Source organism: Phalacrocorax aristotelis, chromosome 2 (assembly GCF_949628215.1).
Source record: "Phalacrocorax aristotelis chromosome 2, bGulAri2.1, whole genome shotgun sequence".
Lineage (NCBI taxonomy): Eukaryota > Metazoa > Chordata > Aves > Suliformes > Phalacrocoracidae > Phalacrocorax > Phalacrocorax aristotelis.
This window is the reverse complement of record NC_134277.1, coordinates 39,119,745-39,144,573: the sequence shown is the minus strand read 5'-3', so window position 1 is coordinate 39,144,573 and position 24,829 is coordinate 39,119,745. Positions and strand designations below refer to the sequence as shown.

General features: G+C 40.6%; 2 protein-coding genes across 8 annotated transcripts in view; one reads left to right on the top strand and one right to left on the bottom strand.

Moving 5' to 3' along the window:
• Nucleotides 1-3,392: 3,392 nt before the first annotated feature.
• Nucleotides 3,393-14,608, bottom strand: BTD (biotinidase). 7 transcript variants are annotated; one of them, XM_075083165.1, is made up of 6 exons: nucleotides 13,341-14,608; nucleotides 11,478-11,584; nucleotides 9,679-9,755; nucleotides 7,945-8,179; nucleotides 6,295-6,444; nucleotides 3,393-4,862 (listed from the first exon to the last, which is right to left on the bottom strand). In XM_075083165.1, the coding sequence occupies exons 3-6, from the start codon at nucleotides 9,705-9,707 to the stop codon at nucleotides 3,678-3,680; spliced, it is 1,599 nt and encodes a 532-aa protein (XP_074939266.1). In that variant the 5' UTR covers nucleotides 9,708-9,755; nucleotides 11,478-11,584; nucleotides 13,341-14,608; the 3' UTR covers nucleotides 3,393-3,677. The 7 variants fall into 7 exon arrangements, with proteins under 7 accessions (XP_074939266.1, XP_074939265.1, XP_074939267.1 ...); XM_075083164.1 differs by lacking the exon at nucleotides 13,341-14,608 and adding an exon at nucleotides 12,727-12,939; XM_075083166.1 differs by lacking the exon at nucleotides 13,341-14,608 and adding an exon at nucleotides 12,797-12,939.
• HACL1 (2-hydroxyacyl-CoA lyase 1) overlaps nucleotides 12,944-24,829 on the top strand; it is a 26,019-nt gene continuing 14,133 nt past the window's right edge. The window contains exons 1-4 of the mRNA XM_075083162.1: nucleotides 12,944-13,178; nucleotides 14,652-14,756; nucleotides 20,053-20,093; nucleotides 21,423-21,503. Coding sequence (XP_074939263.1) covers nucleotides 13,104-13,178; nucleotides 14,652-14,756; nucleotides 20,053-20,093; nucleotides 21,423-21,503 — 302 coding nt within the window. The 5' untranslated portion in view covers nucleotides 12,944-13,103. The remainder of the gene's footprint in view (nucleotides 13,179-14,651; nucleotides 14,757-20,052; nucleotides 20,094-21,422; nucleotides 21,504-24,829) is intronic.

Here is a 24,829-nt window from a genome sequence, read left to right as displayed (position 1 = left end):
TCCATGCTTCCCTGGTGCCTTGTGTTATTTCGCATTAGGATACACAGAGCTTCCTCCATTCCGTGCTATGTTTTAGCAATTTTCAAGCTGAGGTTGGGAAAGATATCTTCCAGTATTTCACCATCTGACTGTCAATATAGTTTAATAATATGGAACCTAAAGAGGAGTCTGTCAAGCTTTCTTAGTGTCACTAATAATGAAGAGGAGAAAAACAACTTACATTCTCTTTTTTCGTTAAAATTGCAATAGAAGCAACCAGAAATTTTGCTATTCAGAACAGAACACAACAAACCCCTGCTTCCAAGCCTTGTCAAATGACAGACATGCTGATTTTCTTCTCATTGTACCTGGGAGTTGACTTAAGCTTTGTGACCTAAGACATGGAGGTCTTGGATCTTCTTTTATGGTAAAAGAATATATTAGATACCTTAAATAGTTTTAAATCAAAACCTCAGGATCCACGTCCTATTCTGTCATATACTTCCTATCCCATGACAAATTTGCTATTCAAGCTGTCTGCCTAGTTTTCTTAAAATCTTTAAAATCTTTAAAATCTATTGACATCCTCTGTATTCAACATTTCTAATCTCTTCTACCAAGAGTTTGTTTGATCTGCTGAGCCTACCACTAATTATTGCCTCTGATGTCTGCCCTGCACTGCTTATGCCTGCTCTCCCAGCGGAGGGAGGAAGGAGAGCACAGCGGATCTCTGAAGTACTTCCGTTGCCACTGACAGCTCAAAACTTCATGGAGCAATAACTGACTCCAACCTGTGAATAGTTGGAGTTTTCAGGAATGGCATTTGTCACCTTTTTTTTTTAAACCTACTGAAATGGAGGAGGTAGCGCTTCTAGCCACTGAATCTGCGTGTGGTGGCGTTTGGGCATTGTTTCGGGCCTCCTTCTGTAACAGTTCTGAAAATGTAGTTTTCTTCAGTTGGCTCTTTTGTTCGCTTTAGACGGTATGTCTGAAGCAGCCAAAAAGGGCGGTCAGGTTTTTGCACTGTTGGGTTTTCTGGGATGCTGGGCTCTTCAGTAAATACCTGATGCTGCAAGACAGGTCGCAGCCTGGGCCAGACTCTGCTATGCCTCATGATGAGGCTTTGCTTGCTTCCGTGGTAATTGCAGGAGGCTCTTGAAGCTCAGTCACTTCAGGCCAGTTTTGTCAGGGGTGTCAAGGCCCTTTAAAGGCATCATCCCCTGCTGTCTGTCTCAGACAGGATATTCCTTTGGTCTTGGTACAAATTTCCAAATCCTGATTCATTTAAGTCAACAGACTGAGTGAGTTAAAGCTGTTCCCAACTTAAGCTGTACTTTCTGTATGTCAAAAGATCCTCGTGTTCTGGTTTGTTTCTGGTTGTGCTCACAGAAACCATTCGGGAAGCTTTACTAAAACAATTTATATCCACTGATGAGCTACTAGATGATGGGCTGCATTACAGTACGTTACAAGTCTGCCTGTGTGAGCATCAGCCTTGCTGAAGGCTTCTCTCACCTCCTCAGTAAATGGCGTGTAGCTTCACGCATGTGAGCGCTGTGATGTTTGGGAGCGGCGCTGCATTCTGCAGGGCAATGCTGGGACTGCTGTTCCAGCAGACTTCCAAAACCTGCAGACTGGTCGTGGTGGGTGTTATAGGCTACTGCCTGGTCACCCTGTTTCAGAACAGATACATCTGTTGTCACTCAAAGATTGAGATGGGACGGTGGAAGTTACTTACTGGTAATTCTCCATTGTTGCCTACTACTGCCTGTTCCACTTCTTCCTCTTTGCTAAAGGCTGCTTTTTCAGGTGAAGGGAACAAGGTGTGAAAACACACTCTTAATACATATGCCTGCTCGCCTCAGGGAAGAGACAGCAAAACCATGCAAACAGCAGGGCCAGAGTGGCTTGTTTTCTAAGAGTTTTGACATACCCAAAGTTAGAAAAGCTCTGTGCAAGTACCTCATAGATAAATGCATATTTTTCCCTTAAGCATACCAAACAGACGTATTGCTATTTACTTGTTTAGCCTAATGTATTGTGATAGTAACAGCCTGCTTTGGCACTAAATCTGAAACAGCACTGAGTGTGACTAGGTCCTGGCTCACAGTCATACAGCCTGGAGAAGGAAGGTTTGATAGAGCCAAGATGGTAAATATTTAGATACTTCTTTTGTGTAAATATTTCTCTTAAATATTAACAATATTAATAAATAAACCCTGAGGTAGAAATTCAGCAATTTCTTGGTTGTTTTGCTTTCTGAAACCAGAAGGTGAGTTCATTCAAAGTGGAAGCCCCCTGAGCACCTTTCAGTGCACATACCTGTAGCTGCCAGAGTGGTTTGAGTTTGCATGCATTTTGGAACTGACTGAGACCTCCAAAATGGAGACACACGGCTCTCCTGTTAGCGCCCTGCTCCTCCTGCCCACTGGAATAAAACTAACAGACTGAGCAACTGGAATACAAGGACTCACCAAAGGAACAGTTGTGTTTATTCCATTACTCAACAGCTAGTACGCAGATGAAGTTGTAACGGTCAATAAGACCACACAAAATTACAACGCTTGAGGATAAATTATTTTCGCTGAATTTAACCCCAAATTAATAACCTTTGAATATTTGCTTCCCAACTTCTTCACTGCAGTAGAACAGTTTGTCACTGCAGTACAATATTTATAGCACTTATTCTAGTTATTGCTCTGGAAACAATGCTGTGCTTTACTCATTGAGCAGCAGGAACCTGCCATCTGGCATACAAGTATTTATGTAAAAACCTTGTTGTCCCACAATTCATTATGTGCTTTTCATAGCTCTTGTTGAATGAATTTATGAACAACGTATAAAAAGTCTTAAAGTCAAAACAGCCTTAAAATTACCTCTCTTTTAAACAGGGAAAGTTAAAGTACTTAAACAGTACATAACATAATCACTGACACGCGTTGCTGATGTCTTCTTTAAACACAATTCCTTGCACATCAGGCTGGAAATTATGTCTTAATGCAGTCTAGTTTTTCACAATCATTTTATACCCTCTTCCCCAGCCTAGCTGGTCTGTAGCTGTTCACATATGTAACATTCAGTTGCTGTTAAAAGTCTACAAGAGAACTCACTGACTTTTGGAACGGGATTACGGACAACTGAGTGGCCAGTAAATGGTAATGATTTCAGCTGGGAGGTTTTGACTCAAGAGAAAAAATAAATCGTGGCACCCTAAAGAGAAATTAGAACCTCACCACATACAAGCTATATGTATGTATACAGATATATTTTCATGCATGTCGTGCACAGTATTTGTGCTGTCATTCCCTTTCCTATATTTCCTCCTTTTGCATTGGTTTGCCATTCCATTCATTTCTTTAATCCCAGCCAGGACCCCAGAAAACCAAAGGATTAAATGAATAGGAACAAATCAGTTGAAATGAGAAATATTATATTCCCAATATAAAAGATTTCAACACATTACAACAAGCCTTTACCTTTGCACGGCAATTCCTTTACTACTGGTAGGACATAAGCCACCAAGGTACAGACTGTAGGTTAGGTGCTTCACTTGTCATTTCAAATGTGGAATCTCATCAGTCAGTCTTGTAACAAATGTACCTGAAGCTCTAGGCAGTACAGATGTTCAACAACCTATGGTAAGATATGTATTTTTGAAAATATGGGCAGTTGTTTTCTGATTCAGTCAAGTATCTGTACTAGTCCTTTTCATACCATCGTCCATACAGAGCAGCTGTCAATAGGCCAGAAGAGGTTCTATTTTTGCTGATGAAATAGTGGTTGTCTTTCCAGCCCATGTGATCAGCAAAGTCCAAGGTAATACCAGATGTCAGCAGTAAAGGAAAGATATAAGTGGTACTCATATTTCCCCATAGCTGGAAATCTATCAGAGCAGTGGCATCTGTAACCTCCTGCCCACAAGTGCTAAAGCTGAGACCACCACACTTTACTAATGCACAGGCCTGGACATAGTATGTGCCATGCACTGTATGGAGCCCATCAAAAACGCCCAAAGCATATAATTCATCAGTTAAGACAGCTCTCTGATAATTTAAGTAGCAACAAAGGGTATTAGCACAAACCTGGAGCTCTCCTTTTTCTCCCCATACAGGAACAAAAGTGAAGTTGTCATACATCATTTCTGCATAAAATAGAGGAGGTAACTGTTCATTTCCTTTTTCTGATTCTCTGCCGGGGGTCTCTTGTCCCTCCTTCAAGCAAACTCCATCATCCATTGGGGCGCTTGTAAAAGTCTTGCACGAGTGATCTAAGTTCTCTCTGAATCTTTCATTACACTCCAAACTGGTTTTGTAATCTGTGGTAATCACAGGTATTTCTGCTACTATGAGCTTGCCACCATAACTTTCCATGTTGTGGTATATGAACGACTTGACTGGAGTATATATGCCACTCCCTGTCATGCCCAAGGAAGGGTGGTGGATATTAGCTGCTAAGATATTGATGTTGAAAGCTGTTGCAAAAGCTTGTTGAAATTCTACAGCAGACAGGAGTGGGAGCTGGTTCATCCAGGCAGTTGGATACACAACTTGTTTCAAATTGTGTTTTCTGATGAGGTTCACTGCAGGCTCAAAGAACAATATATCAAAGCATGTGAACATACCAAACTTGCCAGCAAACGGGGTATCAAAGAGTTTGTAGTCAGGCTCTGGAGGAGCATCAAAAGCATATTCAAAATACAGATTGTGTTTGCGATATGTGGCTACCAGCGTACCATCATCACTGAATGCCACGTTGGTATTGAACTGATATCTTCCATCCGACGGGCAGTGAGGATCGGTGCACTCACAGGGTTGCTTCGTTCCTAAGTTTGCCACAAGGAAAATTTTGTTCTTCAGCGCCATGCAGCTCAGACGCTGAACCACCTGGAGAACAGTATGGGGAAATGTAAGCACTTCAGAATATGGAGGGGAAAGTTTTACTTAAGTAGCTGTGACATATTTAATACTTTTCAAATTATTATTTTTCAACTGGAAATTAAATGCATTTGACCTTACCTGTAAAATTTAAATGTACTGATGATTTTGTGATGTAAGCTATTGGAACCAGTAGCTTTCCAGACTGAAAAGTATTTTGGATACTAATTTCAAAATAGCTTTGAAAAAATTATCTGGGTTTTATTTCCTGGAAAGTAAGTAAGTAAGTGATCTCTCTATTTCAAGGGCATTAATTTTCAGAACATTCTGACTGTTGCAGGAGCACCAATGGCTTTAAAACACCCTAGGTAAACTGGAAACTTTGAAAAAGCACCGTTACTGACCTGGGTGTGCCTTTAGAACAGCAAACACCTAACAATGATCATTTGCACCTGCAGCAGCTTGTTCCTGCAACTCCATGTTCATACTCTAAATTTTAAAAAAAAAGCCATTACGAGCTACAACTTGGAGTAGCAGAGATGTAAACAGATAAATTCTGCTTAGTTACAGAAAAGAAATACAACAAGTCACAGACTGAAGTATTACTGGGATGTTTCTTCTACGCCATAGTCAGCTGTACCAAAGGCTGCCAATACAGCAATCTGCAAACAGGATCTGAACAGCAAACGGAGGTCTTGCTTGTGCATGACCATTGGTAGTAAAGCTTCACAGGCCAAAGTCGGTCACCATTTACAACTGCATATGGGTTTGCACACAAATTCTGTTTGGTAGGAATATAGTAATTACTTTCATTATATTGACTACTGTAACCTTAGTAAGAAGAAATTGCTTGCATTACTAAGCACGGTTATTTTCATTTCAGTTTCAGGACAGTCAGTTCAAGTACTATTTTTGTAACTTGCAGGTCACATCTTCTGTAATCACACCTGGTCTGTGCTAAGCTGTGACTTCTGTTACATTATAGCACGTCAAGCCCTGTTACTTGTGCTAATCATTTTACACACAACCACCAAGTCAGAATGTTCTAATGTAATTAAGTCATTAAAACTGAGTAACAAGAATGCATCAAAAGTGAAGGTACTGCTGTGTTGTTTTATATAAAACAATGTTGTTCAAAATAAAATCACACACAACTTATCAGACAGTCATCACCATTTCATAGTTTGGGGAGGAGGAGATGACAAATCCAGATGGCTCACAAAAAAGCTAATCCTCTTGCACGCATGTATCTAAACCCCTCCTCTGCTAAGAATGAAACCAGCATCAACTGAGACTTCATGAAAACAGAATCTGGTACTACGAGCTGTTAAGCTTCTTGCTTACTTCCCTAAGCAAAACTACTAGAGCTAGTTTCCCACTTGGAGCACAAATCTAGAATTCAGTCATTCCACCCCTCTGCAGAAATCACTCCTACATTTACCTCTGTGTCATTGAACAAATATGGCTCTCTGCATGGATTCCACTTCACAGACTGTGAATGCAGAACGAAATCTAAGTAGGGATAAATGGAGCTTCTGGTGAAGTTGAAGCCATGGATTCCATCTTCAGGAAAAACAATGATCTGTGCTCCCTGTACATAAAATAAAGGCATGTTTTGTAGGCAAAGCAAACCCAACCTAAATACAAAGGGGTAAAAAAGGGAAATCTCATGGGCAAAAAGAGCTAAAGAAAGCTAAGGATAACCCAAGTATGTTTTGATATGAACATGGTTTGAAAATATCTTTTCTTTGACTTCACAGTAGGTGTAACTATATGTATAAAAAAAACTTCAATCCAATGCATACCTTTAGCTTGAAAAATAACCTATTTGACACTACTTTAAGAGCATGCAAATAAGAGCAGACTTCAACCAAATTCTTACCAAAAGTATTCTCTATTCAGCATTCAGGTCAAAGACTAATGTTAAGATTTGTCTTAATCTTTTTTTCAGAATTATGACTTTTGCAGATGAACTCTGTCAAAGGTGTGGTATCCGTGTCAAAGGTGCAGCATCACTTAGTCTGGGCTATATACCCTGATGAGGTATATAGGGTTGGATAGGGTACTAGAAGTATTGTTTTCAGAAACAGCTTGACTGTGGAAGCAATGCAGATTCTGGTAGATATGTAGTCGTGCCAGAGCTAGGCTGGCTCTACCTGAAGTTGAGGCAGATCTGTTCCTAAAAACGTGGTGGATTCCTTTTAAATCAGACACAGCAAGTCACTCAAATTCCTGTGACCGTTCAAAAGTCAGCTCAAATGTGTTATCTGTGCTATGGCTTTAGGATAATTTATGTGCCTTGGACGCAGTACTGCATAAAAATAGCTATTATGTTTATGGACTGTGATGCCCAGTCATCGCTCTCAAAAGAACCCCCACCACTTTTTCAATTTATATAAAAATTGTTATTCTTCTGTAACAAAACAATGGATTTGTGAAACTTGCAAGTCAGGTCTTGTCTGCATAGGGACAGTAATGCCTGCTTCCTCTGACTAGAACCAGCTTTGGGTTTTCTTGGGGCGGGAAGGAAAGAGGGCTGTGCATAAGAACAGCCAGAAATACTAGTCTCTCCCCTCTAATTATGTTTAGACTGAGAACCATTCCATGGAGAGTAGGAGAAAGGAATGGAAAACTTTACTTCCACAAAGTTGTTAAGGTGGAACATTCATTTCCAGAGACTTTAACTTGCTTAGATTTTAGAAACATTCAGGAATTTCCATTGAGAGCACTGGCATAAAATCAAACCTAAAGACAGCTGCCTGTAAGACAATCTTTCAATAAAAACATTCCATTTCAGAAAACAGAAAGGAGCTAGGTATTCAGACCAAAATAGAAAATTAATTGCCCTATACTAAATAACTATAGGCATATTTTTCCAAGCTTGGAATAACTCAAGTTAGGCAAGCTGCTAATTGGCCTGATTTTTTTCAGAGCTGCTGGCAGATCAGAATGTCTGAAAAAACAGACCATACTTATGTATATAAATATGGCTTCAGTTGCCTGGGAACGCAAATGTGGAAGATTATCCTCAAATAGCACTTACTCTATATATACATAGGACACACGCAACTGCTACTAAGCTGCAGCATACCTGTCTTGCAGCAGCCACTACTTGCTGTTCATAGATGTCAAGGTTTCTGCCCATGAGCTCCAGCGCAGACTGTCGATCAACCAGGGCTGTTGGGTTAGGGCTCAGTATGGACTCGTGTTCATACACAGCAGCAACATAATGCCCCTCCCTCTTAACTCTTCCTGAGACAACTTGAAAGCAGAAAAAGCAGATGGACAGCTTCCAGCACAGATCCACCATGGTGTAGCCCATAAACCTACAGTGGAAAAACCAGGTGGGGTGGGTGGATCTTGAGCAACAAACAGCACAAACAAACAGTTTGAACTGAGTGTGGTGGTTTTAAATTCCTGAACAACCATGTGTCTATTGTTTCTAAACCTTCAATCTGTGTTGGTGCTTTAAGTAATGGTTTCCTGTTTAAAAGAATTTTAGCTTTGTGTATAGTTCTACTGATCTCTTTGCTTCATCTCCCTTTCCAATTAACTTTACCATTCATTTATAGATCTTCCACACCATGCATCAAAACATCTTTGGGAAAAGTTAAAAGCAGCTTACAAATTTGCAATTTCTCCCCCATTTGGTGATGGGGGATATATTGAAAAGTAGCATTTCCTAAAATTATTTGGACACAATATTTAGTAGTAAAGTAGTGACAGAACTTACTTTATCAATACTGAAACAGAGAATTGCCAAAAGAATTACACTAGACACTACTTCTCCATTTATCTATCTTTCTATCATGAAAATGCCTCTCCTGCTGGATTATGGATTCAGTCTATTCCAACCGCATGTATGTAATAAATAGACTAATTTGTCTCACACAGTGCAGCTTTTTCGAACATTTATAAAAATGTTGAGTTTAATTCAGATCTGCGTTCCTCCTATAAAATGCAGATAGGTAAGGTTAAAAATACTTTCATAGTAAAAACAATAAATCAAAAATCCATACAAAATGCAGAAAATTTGCATTACTGAGCTTTTCTTGGAAAAAAATGAAGAATTAATGAGTCAGAAAGGCTGGAGCACTCTCTCCAACATGGGCTCCCCATGTAGCCTTTCTTGACTTCCAAAGTTGGGAAAACCATTACTTACACAGAACAAGGACTGGCTGACACAGCCAAAGGCTGTGCAATGCTTAAGAAATACTATAGAAATGCCATGTTATTCTCACTGTATGAGAATTCTGTATTTCTAACAGTGTTACTGGTATCATTAAGGAATTAAATCTTGAATATCAGTGAGGTTGAAAGACCATGCAGGAGAGATGCACTGATGCTGTATATTGGCAGCCCACAGTCTTCAAGTTCAGTTACTGGCTTTTCACTTCTATTTGCTCTTTGGTAATTCTTATCCAGGGGGCGGAAAAGTGTTCGAAAACACTCTTGGTGTTTTTCAGTCTTTGTGATCCACAACTCCCTGAATTCTTCCAAAGCAAATACAGAACCTGAAAGACACATGCCTGAAGAGCCTTCTCTAGTTCCTATTAAGAGTTCAGCAGGAGATAGAGATAAATTTTAAAGTAATACAGTTTTTATTTTTTATTCATGTTATATTAAATGTAGTTTTCTACCTAAAAAAGAAAGTCTATGGCAAGTTAACTTAAAATATCTCTTTTCTTAAATTCCAGAATGAAAAGCAGCTCATAAGTAATCCTCAGTACTGTTTTTTTGTCTAATCACCCACTGGTTTAGTACCTGACAATGAACAAACTGGAGCATGAAGAAAGCTATTCAAAAAGCATTTAGCAAGTAATACCTTAGTTTAAGCCACTTGTTTGCTTCCATGAGGTCTACACACTATTTGCAACACTGGTTTGATAGCAGCACAATCCCGTGTAGGACGGGAAAATCATAACCTTAGCACCTATAGTAGGCAGGAGACTTGTCTGCTCAACCAAAAAGTTTTAATATGCAACTACACCTGTAAGGTTCCATGAGTAACTTAGCTATTAGAGGCTGCTAAGTTCAACTACATATTCATATTTTCTTGAGGCTTAATTTGCCAATGTATACACATATACATGCCTTCAACAGTGAATTTAAGTTACCTGAAGCACAATGAAAACAGAATAAAGCCTTGGCATCTCTGTAAACAGCTGTAGTAAAGATACTCCATTTATATAAAGTTTTGAGAAGTGATGTGCAATAAGCTACCCTTGCTCTTCTGCATCTTGAGGAAAACAGTACTTATGGGGAGGGGCTGATTTGGCAACGTCTATCAAGAAGAAAGGATCCTACTTTGCCTGTGCAGCTCAGTTTGGCAAATGAAATACCAAGGTACACGTGAAGATATAAAGCAGTAGCAGTGGGAGGGAGAGGAGAGGTGGGAAGCCTCTCACGGTTAAGGAAGCTGCTGAAAATAAACACACAGTGTGGCACTTCGCTGACAAAACTATCTTTTCTATTTCTGTCATCCCTTCAGAGCCAAAATGCCTATTTAGGACAGGAATGGGCTCTAGTCATCCCTTCCTCAACAAAATTGTCAACTATGATGTAATTAGAATTCATCATTACTAGTGACAGAAAAAGTTGGAGAGTTTCAGATCACAGGATGGAATTGCTATGTGTTAGGAAAATAGCCTTTTTGCCTTCTAAGCCAAACACACCAACATAAAAAATTAACAGGCAATGAGCTTCTACAAAATGTTGTATTTTACAGATATGCTTGGAGAATTCTCATATTTTTGTCACGGTTCATTTTCTGGTGGTCAGAAACACTCCAAAGTACTAACCTGAATCCCTTCCTCGTTTAGATGCACAATAGGTTTAGCACTGAACATCCAGTTACACAATCCCACCTGGCTGAATCTGGGACAACTAAAATAATTTAATAACTAAAATAATTCCTCTGAGCCCTTACCCTTGGCTGTGATTACTGGCTCCCTAATGCCTCTCCCCTATTGGACAGCTTAAACAACAGAACCCTCATGGATTGCTTCTAACACAGAGATGTGACAAGCTCCAAGGCTGGGCTTGGGGATAGTAATAACCTTTCCAGCCAAAATAATGATACCATCAGGGTTTACTCAGCCCTTAGGCTGTGAAACTCCAAGCAAGTCTCAGCCACATTCTTTTGTTCCCCCCCCCCCAACAGAAAGTGCTACACTATCTAATAAATCTTTTGCTTGAAGAGAAGGTAATTTGATTCGGGTCTACAGAGCTGTCACCTCACCTGAGCCATGACTTCAAAAGAAATGTTCATGAACTGAAATTTAATCTCTTTTTCTGTCCCCTTCCTGTGATTTATGTGGTCTTTTGCATGGCAGATACACTTCAGCAGGATCATCTCACCCAAATATAAGTACTTCATAGCAGTATTACTGTCATGCAGTCACACTATTCTAGCCACAGTTCTGTACAAAAGGTAGAAAGTCTGGTGTTTAAGTTTGGATGCTGATGCAGACAAGTTTTTCCCCAGTTTTCAGAACCATCTAACCTCAGTACTTTATGAAGTAAAGCATCCAGTCACTCACTTTTCAACAACTTTGGAAACTTAGAAGTTTGTCAACTCTCACCGCACACAGATGTATACACAGAGAAAGGCAATACATACCCCACTTCTTACTGCCTTTATTCTCAGAAGAATCCAACAGACTGTAAAAAGCAGTAGCACAGCACTAGCCTGGGTCCTCTTAAGTGATTAATAGCAAATGCCTGCTAAGCTGTAGTAACAGAAACAGTAATAATTACTAGGCAAAATATTAAATTTGCTATGAAAAAAATCGTTAAGTCTTTTTTACATCGAGTGATATTCATGAATTGTGATGTTGCTGCCATTCTAATATATAAAATACATAACACAGCAGCCCACACATGTAAAACTGTAGTGAAATTCAGTTTTTTCCCCCTGACCCCTCCTGTCTACTGCTTTAACATGCTGCACTCCATTTTAACACAGTATTTTACAGGTTTTTATGAAGGTTTGTTTAACAATGCAATCATAGCTCAATGTAAACTGGTATCTCTCATTTCCATTTCTGAAAAATGTTTATTCCGTGTGCAATGCATTACATAATATTGCCCAAGTTTCCTGGCTTTTGTCCAGAGGCACAATCTATTTTTAAAAATGCTGCCCATTCTAATGCAATGTTTTGTAAAAAGTTTCCCAGTATTCCTGAAACACACTTTGCCTCATAATTAAAAGACCTATGTTATTGTGGTGACAGAGTGAGGATGAATTGAATGCTGCTGTTATTAGTGGTTCAGCTCAAACAACTCAAGATGGTAGCACAACCAGTGCTCTCTGGTTGTGCTACCGTCTTGAGTTAAGTCTCTCTGCTCTGGACAAGTCAGAGGGCAGGGCAGAATATGCCAACTGTGTCACTTCTCAGACACCTGCAAGCTTGACGTGGCCAGCATGGGCAGAGCTAAGTATAATGGTGCGTCCCATCCTTTGGTGAGGATTCTGGAGAAACCTCTCACTCTGCGCTCCCCCTTGTCCTCATAAATGCTGGTGGCGGGTATCTTCACCTCAAACCACCCTATACTTTGCCCAGCTCTGCGTTAGCGACCTCTGACCAAGTCCACAAAGCTGGAGCATCACACCGCGGCGGCGCCCGCCCTAGTTACAAACGCGCTTCGCCCTGCAGCTCCCACGGGCCTTACAGATCGAGCTGCCACAGGCCAAGCGCGGCTTTAGGGGAGCCTGGGCCGGCCCGGTCACCCCCACTACCCCTTCCCGCTTGCCCCGCTTTGAGGCCGATCGCTCGGCGAGAGACGGAGCGCTACTCCCGCTTCCCCTGACCCTTACTAGGGGGAGTGCGCGACGGCGCCCGCCCCAGCCGCCGACAGCCTCGGCCGTTACCCTCGTTGCCGCCGTTTAACCGCCGCCCCCCCACACGCCGGCGCGCCGCGAGCCTCACGCTACACCGCACCGGACGGGGTTATGGCGCCCCCTGGCGGCTGCTCCGCGTGGGGCGGGGGGGCGGAGGAAAGGCAGGCCTCTGATTGGGTGCCCGCTCTAGCCAATAGGAGACTTCCTCCAGCCTTTGCCCCGGTCTCGCGCCGCCTGCCAACGGGGTCAGAGGTGGATGCCTGCGGCCCGTCAGGTCCGCCCCCTCTCCGCTGTCTCATTGGTTGGGCGGCGTGTCAGTCAACTACACCCACCCTTCGGCTGGGGGTCGAGGGGCCTGTTCCGTCCGTTTCCCTGGCGAGCGGCTCCGGCCGGTAACCGGGATCGGGATGGCGTCCAGGGGCGGCGCGGACGGGGAGGCCGTCAGCGGGGCACAGCTCATCGCTGAGTCCCTCAAGGCCCAAGTAAGACTGCGGGGTCGGGGGAAGCCGCTTCCCTACGGCGAGCGGGGGGGGGACAGTTCCCGCCGCCTGGCGGCGCGGGGGGCGGCCGGCCGGGCCGGGCCGGGCCGGGGCGCGGGGGCTGGCGGGCAGCGAGCGGGCGCGCGCGCGCGCGGCCGGACTCACCTAGGCGGCGCTGCCGGTGCCCCGGGGGCGGGCGGGGAGCGCTCGCCCTCTCGCCTTGTGGGAAGGAGGGAGGTGCTGCCGCAGCGGCCCGATGAGGCGATGACCCCTGCGCGGCTTCCCCCGGTGCTTCTTTATTCCTTCGTACGAGGTTACACCTTCCCGAGGCCACCGAGGCATCCCTCCCCGTCAGGCGCTGCTGACCGCCCACTGCCCTTGGCGGCTCCTCCTTTGCAGTTACCACAAGTCTGTGTTGTCTCTAAACTTGAGATAGTGCTGAAGGGGTGCTGCTCGTAGCGAAGGGCCTTCTGTTTGGTCTGTAATGCACGAAAAGGTAGTGCAGTTGTGATAAAAATAAGCATAGTCCTTTCATCTCTAAGTTTCCTGGGCATGGTACCATCCCAGTTGTTTCTTGGAGCCTTTTTTCTGTTAATTGTGAAAGCGTAAGAACATGTAACGATACAAGGAATTTTCAGAAGAGTTGAAGTTGACATACTGAGAAACAGGAAGGTGATACAACTTGGATATCCCGAGTAAGAAATGGTCAGTCAAAAAAAAAACTAAACATACGTTGACTGAGAAGCTGAGCTGAACAGTCATGGAGGCACTGAATTTTGGAGGCCTACCAGCAGTGGCACAACTACAGAGGACTGAGCGGCAAGCACTATCTGCCATTGTATGCATTCCCACAGTGGCCTGTGAACTTTTATCATAGAATCATAGAATGTCCTGAGTTGGAAGGAACCCACAAGGATCATCAAGTCCAACTCTTGTCCCTGCACAGGACAACCCCAAATTCACATCGTGTCTCTGAGGTCGTTGTCCAAGTGCTTCTTGAATATTACCAGGCTTGGCCTGTGACTGCCTCCCTGGGGAGCCTGTTCCAGTGCTCCACCACCCTCTGGGTGAAGAACCTTTTCCTGATATCCAGCCTAAACCTCCGCTGGCACATCTTCCTGCCATTCCCTCGGATCCTATCATTGGTCACCGGAGAGAAGAGATCAGTGCCTGCCCCTCCTCTTCCCCTTGTAAGGAAACTAGACCATGATGAGGTCTCCTCTCAGTCTTCTCTCCTCTAGGCTGAACAAACCAAGTGACTTCAGCCGCTCCTCAGATGGTTTCTGGTCTTCACCCTTCACCAACTTAGTGGCCCTCCTCTGGGCATAATGGATATATTTGCATTTTATGTGAATATATGTGTTCTTACAATTTACTTTTAGACTGCTTGTATAGTTAGTGTAACTGTGTTTCACATGTTTATTAAAGCTATCTTTTGGAAACAATTCTGATTTCTTCTAACATTTTTCTCTTTAGAGTATTGAATACATGTTTGGCATTGTTGGTATTCCAGTCACTGAAATCGCAATTGCAGTCCAAGCTGTTGGAATAAAATATGTAGGGATGAGAAACGAACAAGCTGTAAGTATATATCTATAGTAGGACCAATTCCTTCTTTCAACTGTTTCACAACAGAATGAAATCTAATTTACGTTTTTCTTACCAGGAAGAATGTAGTCTCTGAATGCTTCTTTAAAGAACCTGTAGGGAAGCAGTTGCTGTCATTCTAGGATAAGGGAGAGCATTGGTGGATTGGGTTGGGTGTTTCTTTTTCCCCCTTCCATTTTTAAAGTGCTCCCTCTTTTTTTTTTTTTTATTAATGGAATTACATCTTTAAGGGAGAGAAGATAGAATGGATATAGGGAGCAAAACAATTTGAACAAAGTATTCTACTGTAGAGAGAAAAAGTTCAATTTTGTCTCCTTCAAGTAATATTTGTCAGATTTTTATATGATTCTTTTTGGGGAGGCTCATCTAGGTTTGGTGGGGTTTTTTTTTCCTGTACTTTTGTATAGATTTTCCAAGATACTTCTCCCTTAGATTTTTTTACCATCACTTTCTTTTTCTGATGCCTTCCAAATGAGGACAATGTTATCATTCTCTCTCTGATTGGTAGTATTTTAATTCATTTTTTAGAGCTTTCTTAGCTAATTCTTTGCTTTTTGCTTGGAAGAATGTTTTAATTAGGAGTTATTACCTACAGGCCTAAAAAGGTAGATTATTCTTTGTCTCTATTCCGTTCTTGCAGTGCCCAAAGAGGAAAGTTTTCCTGCTGATAAACTCATCCTGACTATTTTCAATAATCGTAGTATCTTTTTTTCTTGAACTGTGTTCTAAAAGTTCAGCACACTGTAGAAAGTTCTAATGCTTCTGAATGCTCAAAATCAAGCATGAACATAGGCTTAGACAGCCTTAATTGTATATGTTCCAGCTTTATTGTCTAGATGTCAGAAATTGGACTCAAGCTCATTAGCATTTTGATGTTATGCCACTAGTTCTCAATTTGTTTGGTTTTCCCCAGTAATAACTCTTTAAGCATTCGGTAGTTAGGTAGTCTGAGGCTGAATATAATAACCACAGGTTTATAAGTCTTTTCAACGATTGCTACACAAGCTGATGATATTGGACTGCTAGCAAATGAACCATCAGCTTTCCATACTCACAGTTGCTCTACTATGTTTGTCAATTTTCCGTAGGTGATGCCAACAAATAAATAAATAGTTTGATTATCGATTATTATCTTATCAGGAGATTTTTCTTGTGTTTTAACTTGTTTATGGATCTGGTATCTCTATGAACACTATTAATTAGAATTTTAGCACTTTTGCAAGGAGCTTCTTTTAATATTCTGGACCTGCGCGGTATTCAGGTGCCTGTATTTTGCAACAGTGTTCTTTTTCTGTTTTCCACTGTGTAGTTCATAGCCTTCATGGATTGTCCCAGACATCAATAAAGTACTAAAATAGTAGTGCTCCTAAATCAGTTGGTCATAAGCTATATGTTTTGCTGTCTAATCATTACATCCTTGTATTGGAATGTGAGAATTTTCAGAGGAATGCATGTCTATATGGAAAATCTGTAATGTGAGGGAGGCAAATATATACAAATATGTTTAAAAGGTGTATTTGATTCCTTTGAAGGACTGGGAATTCAACACATTCTTTATATTCCTGTAGGCCATTTAGCAAGTATTCTAGTTTTAGCTTCGGTTATTAACATGATTAAAATTAATTTTCTTATGTGTCTGTAATTAACAGAAGATTGCTTTGCACTGCCAAATGAGATGCTGCCCTATTTATTATTCTTTACTAGGCTCTTTTCTGTTAGATTGAAGAAGACAAGAAGCATTCTGCTGTGTAAATGGTGAGGTACTTTTGCTTAGGGGAATAACAATAACATGAAGACTTGTTTTTACATCAAAATGTCAGGGTTTCTTTTCTTTGGGGAATGGAAAATGGTGAACAAAGATATATCTTGTGGTGGGTTTTGTTTTGTTCTTTGTCCTCAGTGAAGATGTAGAGTAATTGCTTGGCAGAGGAGGGGGTACATGGTTATACATAGTATATTCAAGATACACTTAGTATTTACACATGTCATGGTTTTAATTGTCCAAGTTTATTAGTTGTGTGGTCTGGCTGTGGAAGATGTGTGTACAGCTGCCTTCACCAATAAAGGGAGCAGCTGTATATGATCTGAGATATATGGAAAACAAAGTTTTTTCCAGGGGTTGAGTTTCTGCCTCGTTTCTGGGCCAGATGTAGCAAAAGCCCATAAAATTTCAGAATAAACTTTTTGACTAGAAGAACTAGGTTAAAGCATGAGGTTAAAAGCAAAGTAGAACTACCAGTATCCATTAGCTAGTCTCCTGTGGCATGTAACATGGCATAAGCTTGCTAGAAGCAGTTAAACCCATGTCCCTTGTGCCACTTGAACACTGAATAGTTACAGTGCAACTCAGTAAGGGTGTTTTGTGTATCTGTCCCTGGGTAATCAGAGGTTGCTGTGATTGTTTAGAAGACCGATAACTCAGGCCAGTTTTAAACTTCAAAAAAACCTTTATGTTATTCATTAACCGCACACATAGCTAACATTTAGTTCTTAATCTTTAATAATAATTACCACTACATATTCGAAGCAATCTCTTCTTGATAATTGTATCCTAAGTTAGTCATGAGTATGTAAGGTGCTGGAGCTGGTACAGCTTAGTTAGTATGGATGGTGCTAGCTGTCAGGGGAATCAGACTGGAGAACTCCCGCAATAAGGGCAGCTGGAACCAAAACAGACATCTTTTTTTTTTCCACCCCTTAGATTCAGGATCTCATTTTATAAGATGTTTTGGTCTCTGAACAAATCTTACCCCTTGGCTTCAATGCCTGGACTACAGACTGTGCAGTGTTGGATGGGTGTTATTTTCCCAGACCAAGACATGTGCCTTATCCCATTGCACATCTGTTGGTGTTTTTTTTGTTCTGGGTGTTTTTTCCTCCCTTGCTTAGCAGCTGCTGCTTTTCCTAAACCAAAAGCAGTGTCTTCCCAGTCTTGGAGTCCAGTGACCAGTAACTGGCCATCAGCAAGTTGCTTATTATTGTGGGACTGCTGCTTTAAAGCTGTGTCCATATTTTCAAGGCCTGCACTTGAGTTGTATGTCATAACAAAAGACAACATGTCCCAAGCTTAGGTTCATACAGCAAGTTCTTGTTACAAGTTGATCACAAGCCTGACAGGAATAAGGGCTTCAGGCGTGCTCCTGGCATGGCAGTGCTGTTTTCACTGGCCCACTGGGTGCAGAAATGCTTAACCATTGTTTAGTAGCTATGTTGTATTAGTTTGCTTATGTTTGAGTTGAAAACAGACTAATTAAACCCTGCTTAGTGTGCTTCTACTTCTATGGGAGCAACAGGCCTCTGCTTTGGCTACAGTTCAAACCCAGCACTCATGGGTGGTTGCAGACTTTTGAGTTCAGTGCCTGCATCTGGACCTCCTATGTTTCTTTGTAACGTTGATTGTGGGTTTGGTGGTCATTGGCGTTTTATACGCCTAAGTCCTTCTTGCCTGCCTGAGGAAAATAAGGATCTGGTTTCAGCTGATCAACTGGGTTGTGATCTTAACAGATAATATGAGTGCCGTTACTCATGTTTTGGTGGTGGGGATGCATGGTTCATAAGTAAGATGGGTTTTCATTCTTACTGTGCACACACACACAAAAAAAAAAATCTTTTAAGTATACCTTCAAAATTATTTACAACCTCCTCTCCTCTACATACAGATATTTAGTCATGTTGCTTCCTCGCAGAATGAGGCAGTAAAAGTTTTAATGGCAATGGCTGTACATGAACCCAAATTCTATGTACTGCTTTATTTGCCACTCAGACCTGAAAAATGAATGCTATGGAAACTCAACACCATGCTTTAAGCTCCATTAACAAGATTTTTAGTAACAACTACTCCAAATATTTCTAAACTTTTGCACACAGATGTGTCATCAAATTGTTATCTAATTCTTGAATATTAGCAACAATTTTCCCTGTGCCAGAGGCTTATGAAAAGTGGAAAGAGATTTTTCTTGTCAATGTACTTTTTTTGTCAACAACGCCCTATTCTAATGTTGCATAGAAAATAAGGGCTACTTATTATTCCTCTACTATGCCCCACCTTCTCCTCAAACAGTTGATCTGTATCTGTAGGAACATGAGGATATTAGACGGTTTCTTCTTCTGTGTAAAAGCTTACAAGAAGTCTCTGTTTTCACTCATTTAAGCTGACATTGCTAACATGTTGTGTTACCTAGAATTATTCATAGGTTTGAGAAAAATGTTTAGTAGCTTTGTAAACTTTTAGAAGGAGCTTTTGTGTTAGTTGTTATTCTTACCACAATAGTACTCAAATAAAAACAAAATCACATCTCTATTTCAGAATAGAGTTCTGCCAGAAGAGGCAGGCTATAAGGCCAGGAGGTTACATTTCAAACAAACAAAAAAAACCCCAAACTACAAACTTGCAAAATTGCTTTTTTCCCTGAAGTGTTAGAACTTGATGAATTTAAGACAAAAGCATGAGAACAAGAGGGAGGGAGTTGACAGTGTCACATGTGTGAATCCTTTGGAGTTCTTGGGTTGCCTGTAAGCTTCTGTTTCTACTTAATCACGTATTGTTACTGGGTGAACTTTATATGTGAATGTTTAATATTACTGCAGGAATAGCATAAAAACTTATTTCATAATAACTGCTGCTAAGCTATGTTAACACACATTGTAGGCATTACTTTTGTGAAAGTTATTCAAAATGTAATTTTTATTTAAAATGTCAAAATACTAAAGCCAAGTGTGATACCAGAAAAGGAGTGAGAAGTACTTCAGCAGCTCAGCTCATAAAAGACAATCCCTAATCTTCTAATTAATCTCTTCAGTGTGTGATTTCAACCTTTTGCTTAATTTCTGAAATACGATCAGTCATTCCAGTGATAGCTGGATTTCTGTTTGTTGCCTTGCTCTTGTATATCCCTCTTCCATGTTAGTCTAGAAGGCAGTAGAAGACAGAAGTTTCTTATGCTGTTCTGTTCATTTTGTTTCCCTGGTTAGGGGGTTTTCTTTTATGATTTTGTTGTTGTTGTTTTTTACATCAAATATTCCTAATGTAATATCCTGGAACAACACAAGCCTTCAATGTGGGGACGAGTTTTGAGATTTTTCAGGTAAGACTTTATGAACACACCTTATAATGGGGAGGGTAAAGGGGTACTTCTTATGATTAAGCTCTAATTATCAGGGCAAAAACTGTACCTGCTTGTTTTCAGTATCTTTGTTGAAAGTTATGTACAAGATATCATAAAATGTATATATAATAGTAACTGTATAATTAACTCAATATTTTCAATAGGCCTGTTATGCTGCATCTGCTGTTGGATATTTGACTGGCAGGTACATTGCATATTTATTAATACTTGTAATAATATGATATTAACTGTGCTAGACTCAACAGCTAGAAGCTAGGAATGATTTTTCTGTTTTGGAGCTGGATGTTCTTAGCATGTGCAGATGTAGGGCAGTTAAAATGGAGCATGAATTTTAAAATAACTGTCAATCAATATTGATGACCGATAAGCAGTCATCAATATTTCTATTGTTATGATTCTGGGTAGGAACAAGGAGGTGCTTAAGCTACTTAATATTGTCCATCTCATAACTATCTTTTTCCTCTTTTAACTTCTGGATAGTAGTTTAACACCACTGGTATGAGGGGCAGAAATCATGCCACCTATGTTTCTTGCAACTTGGTGGACCTGCTATACCTTAATGTTATCATCTTGGCATATTATTCAACAAATACCTTATGAATACAGAGACTGATCATATGCCTTCCAGTCTCCTCTGTGCTGCTTCTGACATGAAATACTGGCTTTTCCTCTTCTCTGCTGCATTTTCCTCTTAATGTTGTTGGGAAGCATTCTGCGGACTGTGACTTGTGAGGTGTGCTTCTTGGGTATCCCATGGATCCTTTTCCAAAGTAGACATCTGGTGTCTGCTTGCTCACAATTGCAGACCCGATGATGCAGGTGATCATTCCTTATTCTGTCTACAAGCCTGACCACCTGTGTTATACAGTTTTGCATTTTTTTTCTTCCTTTGAATAATCCTCTGGAAGTAAGCTGTTGTTTTTTTTGTTGTTTTGTGGTTTTTTTGTTCTGATATGTGAAGAGTCTGTGAAGTTACTAAAGAATGCTCAGTGGTTAAGAATTGTCATTTTTGTCTTATCAGCTGGAATAATAAGTGCCTCTGCCTGAATTAAACTATAATAAAATTTGTGTTGAATCAGATGCACTTCTTCCTTTGTGAGCTTTCTTCATTGATATCAAGTGTTAAGGTGCAGTTCAGAAAACTGCAGACATATGTGGCTTACCAAATTCCATATAAGCAAACACTAGATGATGGAGTAAATGCAATAAAAGAAGTAAGGAGCTGTGTTATGATGAGCCTGAATATGTTGCAGACCTCTGTGTGGGTGGCACATAACAACTGTTGACTTGCTTTTTCAATTGGGTTGATACAGCTAAATGATTTCTGATTCCCCTGTCTATATAGTCCTTCATACAAATGCCTTGCTATTCTTGCATTTTGATGACATGAGTAAAACTTTAATATTTTATATTTCGGCATCGTACTGATTTTTGTTGGTCATTTATTTGGTGTTCCCTGTGTTCACTTTCCTTTTCTCTCTACCTCTTTTTTTGTTTGTTTGCTTTTCTCTAGGCCAGGAGTATGTCTCGTAGTGTCTGGTCCAGGTTTTTTACATGCACTTGGTGGGATGGCAAATGCAACCATGAACTGCTGGTAATTTAACTACATTTTCCCTTTAAAATTCTAAGAATTGTTTGCTGTTATTTGTTGTAGCTGTTGAGCTCCACAGTATTTAGTATAGGACTTTTTTTTTTTTTTTCCCCTTTTTTGTGGGTAATGAAAAGGGGATTCTCCATTTATCAACCCTAAAAGTAATTTATTTCCATTTTTTGTATTTGCATGGATAAATTTCTCCTTTTTGTCCTACCCCATGATGCATATATTGGAAAACCTATCAGTATGCCTGATCGTATGGATAAATTTGAAAATGAAGTCAATATTCTGCCTGTAATGCTTTACTGATTGTGGAGAGTCTTAGAGGTTTTTTCTTCTAAGTTTAAATCCACACTGCCTTTGAATTACTGTATTTAATATGTGAACAAATTGACAGCTGCATGGTTAAAATCCATATTTGCTCCCCACGCAGACATTTAGAGTGGTAATTAAGTATTGAGTTAAATGATGTACAGAGTGATAGCATTTACTCCCACAAGACTTCACTGAGACACGACAACTTTAGCTGGTCTGCCACTGAAAGCTGTGTGAGGTATTTTGGGTAGAAGCTCTGGTAATACTAAGCGCACGTGATCTGGAGCATTAGATTAGCAGTGGCTGATGGACAAGGAAACCTCGGTAGTGGGAACGCTGACAAATCAAGTCTCTGATGCTTTTAAAAACGATCTCTAGTGTTCAAATTCTTTTTTAAAAAATGAGTTATTTACTAAAGTTTTGCTATCCATATTGACCTTAGATTAAAAAAAAGATCACATGAAAACCTTGCTTTTGGACAGTCATGGATTTGGTTATAAGAAAGTAGCATTCATGGCACTTGCTTATGGATTTGCAGGAGACGTTTCTGTTTTCTCACAAACTGAGTTTTGTCTGAGATGAGGTCTGTTTACCTGACTTGATCTTGCATAAACCTGTACTCTTGGCAAAGGGCGATCTAGTTTGGCAGAATATTTGACAATATAGTAAGAAGACTGATTTTCACTGACCAAACCACAGTGCTTGGCCGATGATTTTTCCATTGGTCACGTCAGGCTTGCCTTTTGCCCACCATGTGCCAAAAGGAGACAAGTAAGCATTTAGAAACCCTAAATTTAGCCTAATGAAACTAATTTTCCTTGGCCTCTTCATTAGTAGGCACCTCCACTGAGTGTTTGAGAATCCCAAACATACTTTCTCATTTGCTTTTGGCTGGCATTACCAGCCCTTGTTAGAAAGGGCTTGTTAGAGAGAAAGACTAGGGATTTTTCTGTTAAGTGATCAGTTTTCTGGCCTCTTTCACTAGTCAGCAGCATGAATACTTGGGCAGGCGCTATGGAGAAGAGCAAGGAGTAGCCCAAGCAAAGGAAAGAGATTAAAATACAGTACACGTTGAGAGGTTTGGTTGCACTGATCTAACACAGACTGCCGTGAAAACTGACATAGGCCCATATCACCTCTGTACCTTTCTCCTGGCCATGTACTCCTGCTGCTTGTCCTCTTGACAGCTCTGGCACTTACCTGCCCCAACAATCACATTCAGTTCATTATTCTGACAATATTATTCAGAACAATTCTGATCAGCTCACGGTGCAGTCAGGCAAGCATCAAGCACCTAGGCGAGAGAGGGAGTGGGTTATGCAGCTGGGAGCAGAAGTTAGAGAGGTCTTACCCTCTCTGTGGCATCAATGTGTTAAGTCTCCTGCTTTATACCATCCCCTTCCAGGAAGTGGCATGAGGCCACCAACTGAGGGCAAGGTTAGCCCTCATTGGTACCTCCCCCATGTCCTGCAGTTCTATGTTACATGTTACACCTGGCATTGTTAACATGCTGCTATGGCTGAGCTTTTGTTCATTTCTCACAGAAGTAAGCTAATAGTTGAACTGACTGACTCTGCTGGTTCTGACTCTGAATAACTCAGACTAAGTGATAGTCCTTAAAGCTTGGTCTGAGTTGTCCTTCTTGAGCCTGGAGACCTGTTCTTCTGATTCTGCTCCATTACAGTCTCTTCCAGGTGAAAGAAACTTCTTCTGTATCAACTGGAAGAAAGTCAAGCAGTCTGATGGCACAATTTGCTATCAACTGTGCTTTTTAGATTGTATTGCCTGAGCACAGGTTGGCTGAGTAGAGGAACCTTTGGTTTACCCTGGGAGCTTGTCACATGGATGTATAAATCTAGCCAGCTAGGTAGCTAATGAGGCCTTGGTAAACTGCATTTCCAAGGGTAAAACCTTGTGATATTTCATGTTAAAATTGCCTACAGTGCTGCCTCCTTATCTCCTGCTTCATTCTGAGCAAAAGTTTTTGTAGCTCAGTTTGGCTGTGAGAGTAGGCTCCAGAGAAGAGTTTTTGACAATTGTAAGATTTCATTGTACAGTAGTATGGTGAAATACCATACTGAGGTTGCAGCTGAAATTTTTTTCAGTTTACTAAAGTTCTTCTGCAAGTCCATAACGCCTGCTGTTCATATTAGTTTCATTGTAGACAATGTAATTCCTGCCTCACTGTTGTTTTTGACTTAAACCACATGCAGTAATAAGTGCTGCTCTTAAAAATGTCTGCAGTATTGTGGCAGTAGTACAATATGATGATTTCATTGGGGGAAAACTTCTTTCTGGTTACAGTTATGTAAAGTTTCAAAGAACTGCCAGATCTTTTGAAGGTATAGTTGTTCGGAGTTGGCTTTCTTAAGAAAGTAGAGTATTCTCTTCATTGTATTTCAGTATTGGGAAGAGTAGTCATTTTGGTTTTTAAAACATTTAAATAAATTTGAAAAAGGTAGGTGAAAGGAACATAGGCTTTGTCACTGTGAAACACACTGGTTATATGTGGATAGTCAAAATCATTTTGCTGAGAGGAGAGAATCAGCAGAATAAAATATCTAGAGTGCACACCAAATGGATTTTCTATTAGGATTTTTCATAGAGGTAAGATACACCCTGAAGTTCTCATCTTGCCATGTCAGGGGATTAGAACTGAGATCTTTTGATTTGTGGCGGGGAAGTGGCCTGGTTATGAAGCTTCGATCTGGATACACATATCCCCAAATTTTATGGGTGATTAAATTTAGCATTATGCATTGAACACACTGTAATCAGCTTAACACCTCGTATAGATAAATGCAGTCAAAGGAAAGATGGTATCTGAAGACAGGTTGTTTAGGAGAAAAAACCTAGGAAGGTATTGATCCAATATTTCAATTGAGTATGGATGAATAAGCCAGCTTTCTAAGTCAGCATTTAGTATTTAAGAAGTTTGAGTTTGACCTACAAACTGAATAAAAGACCAGTTTTCATTCACTGTAGGAGAATAATTTTCTGTATTTTGTGGA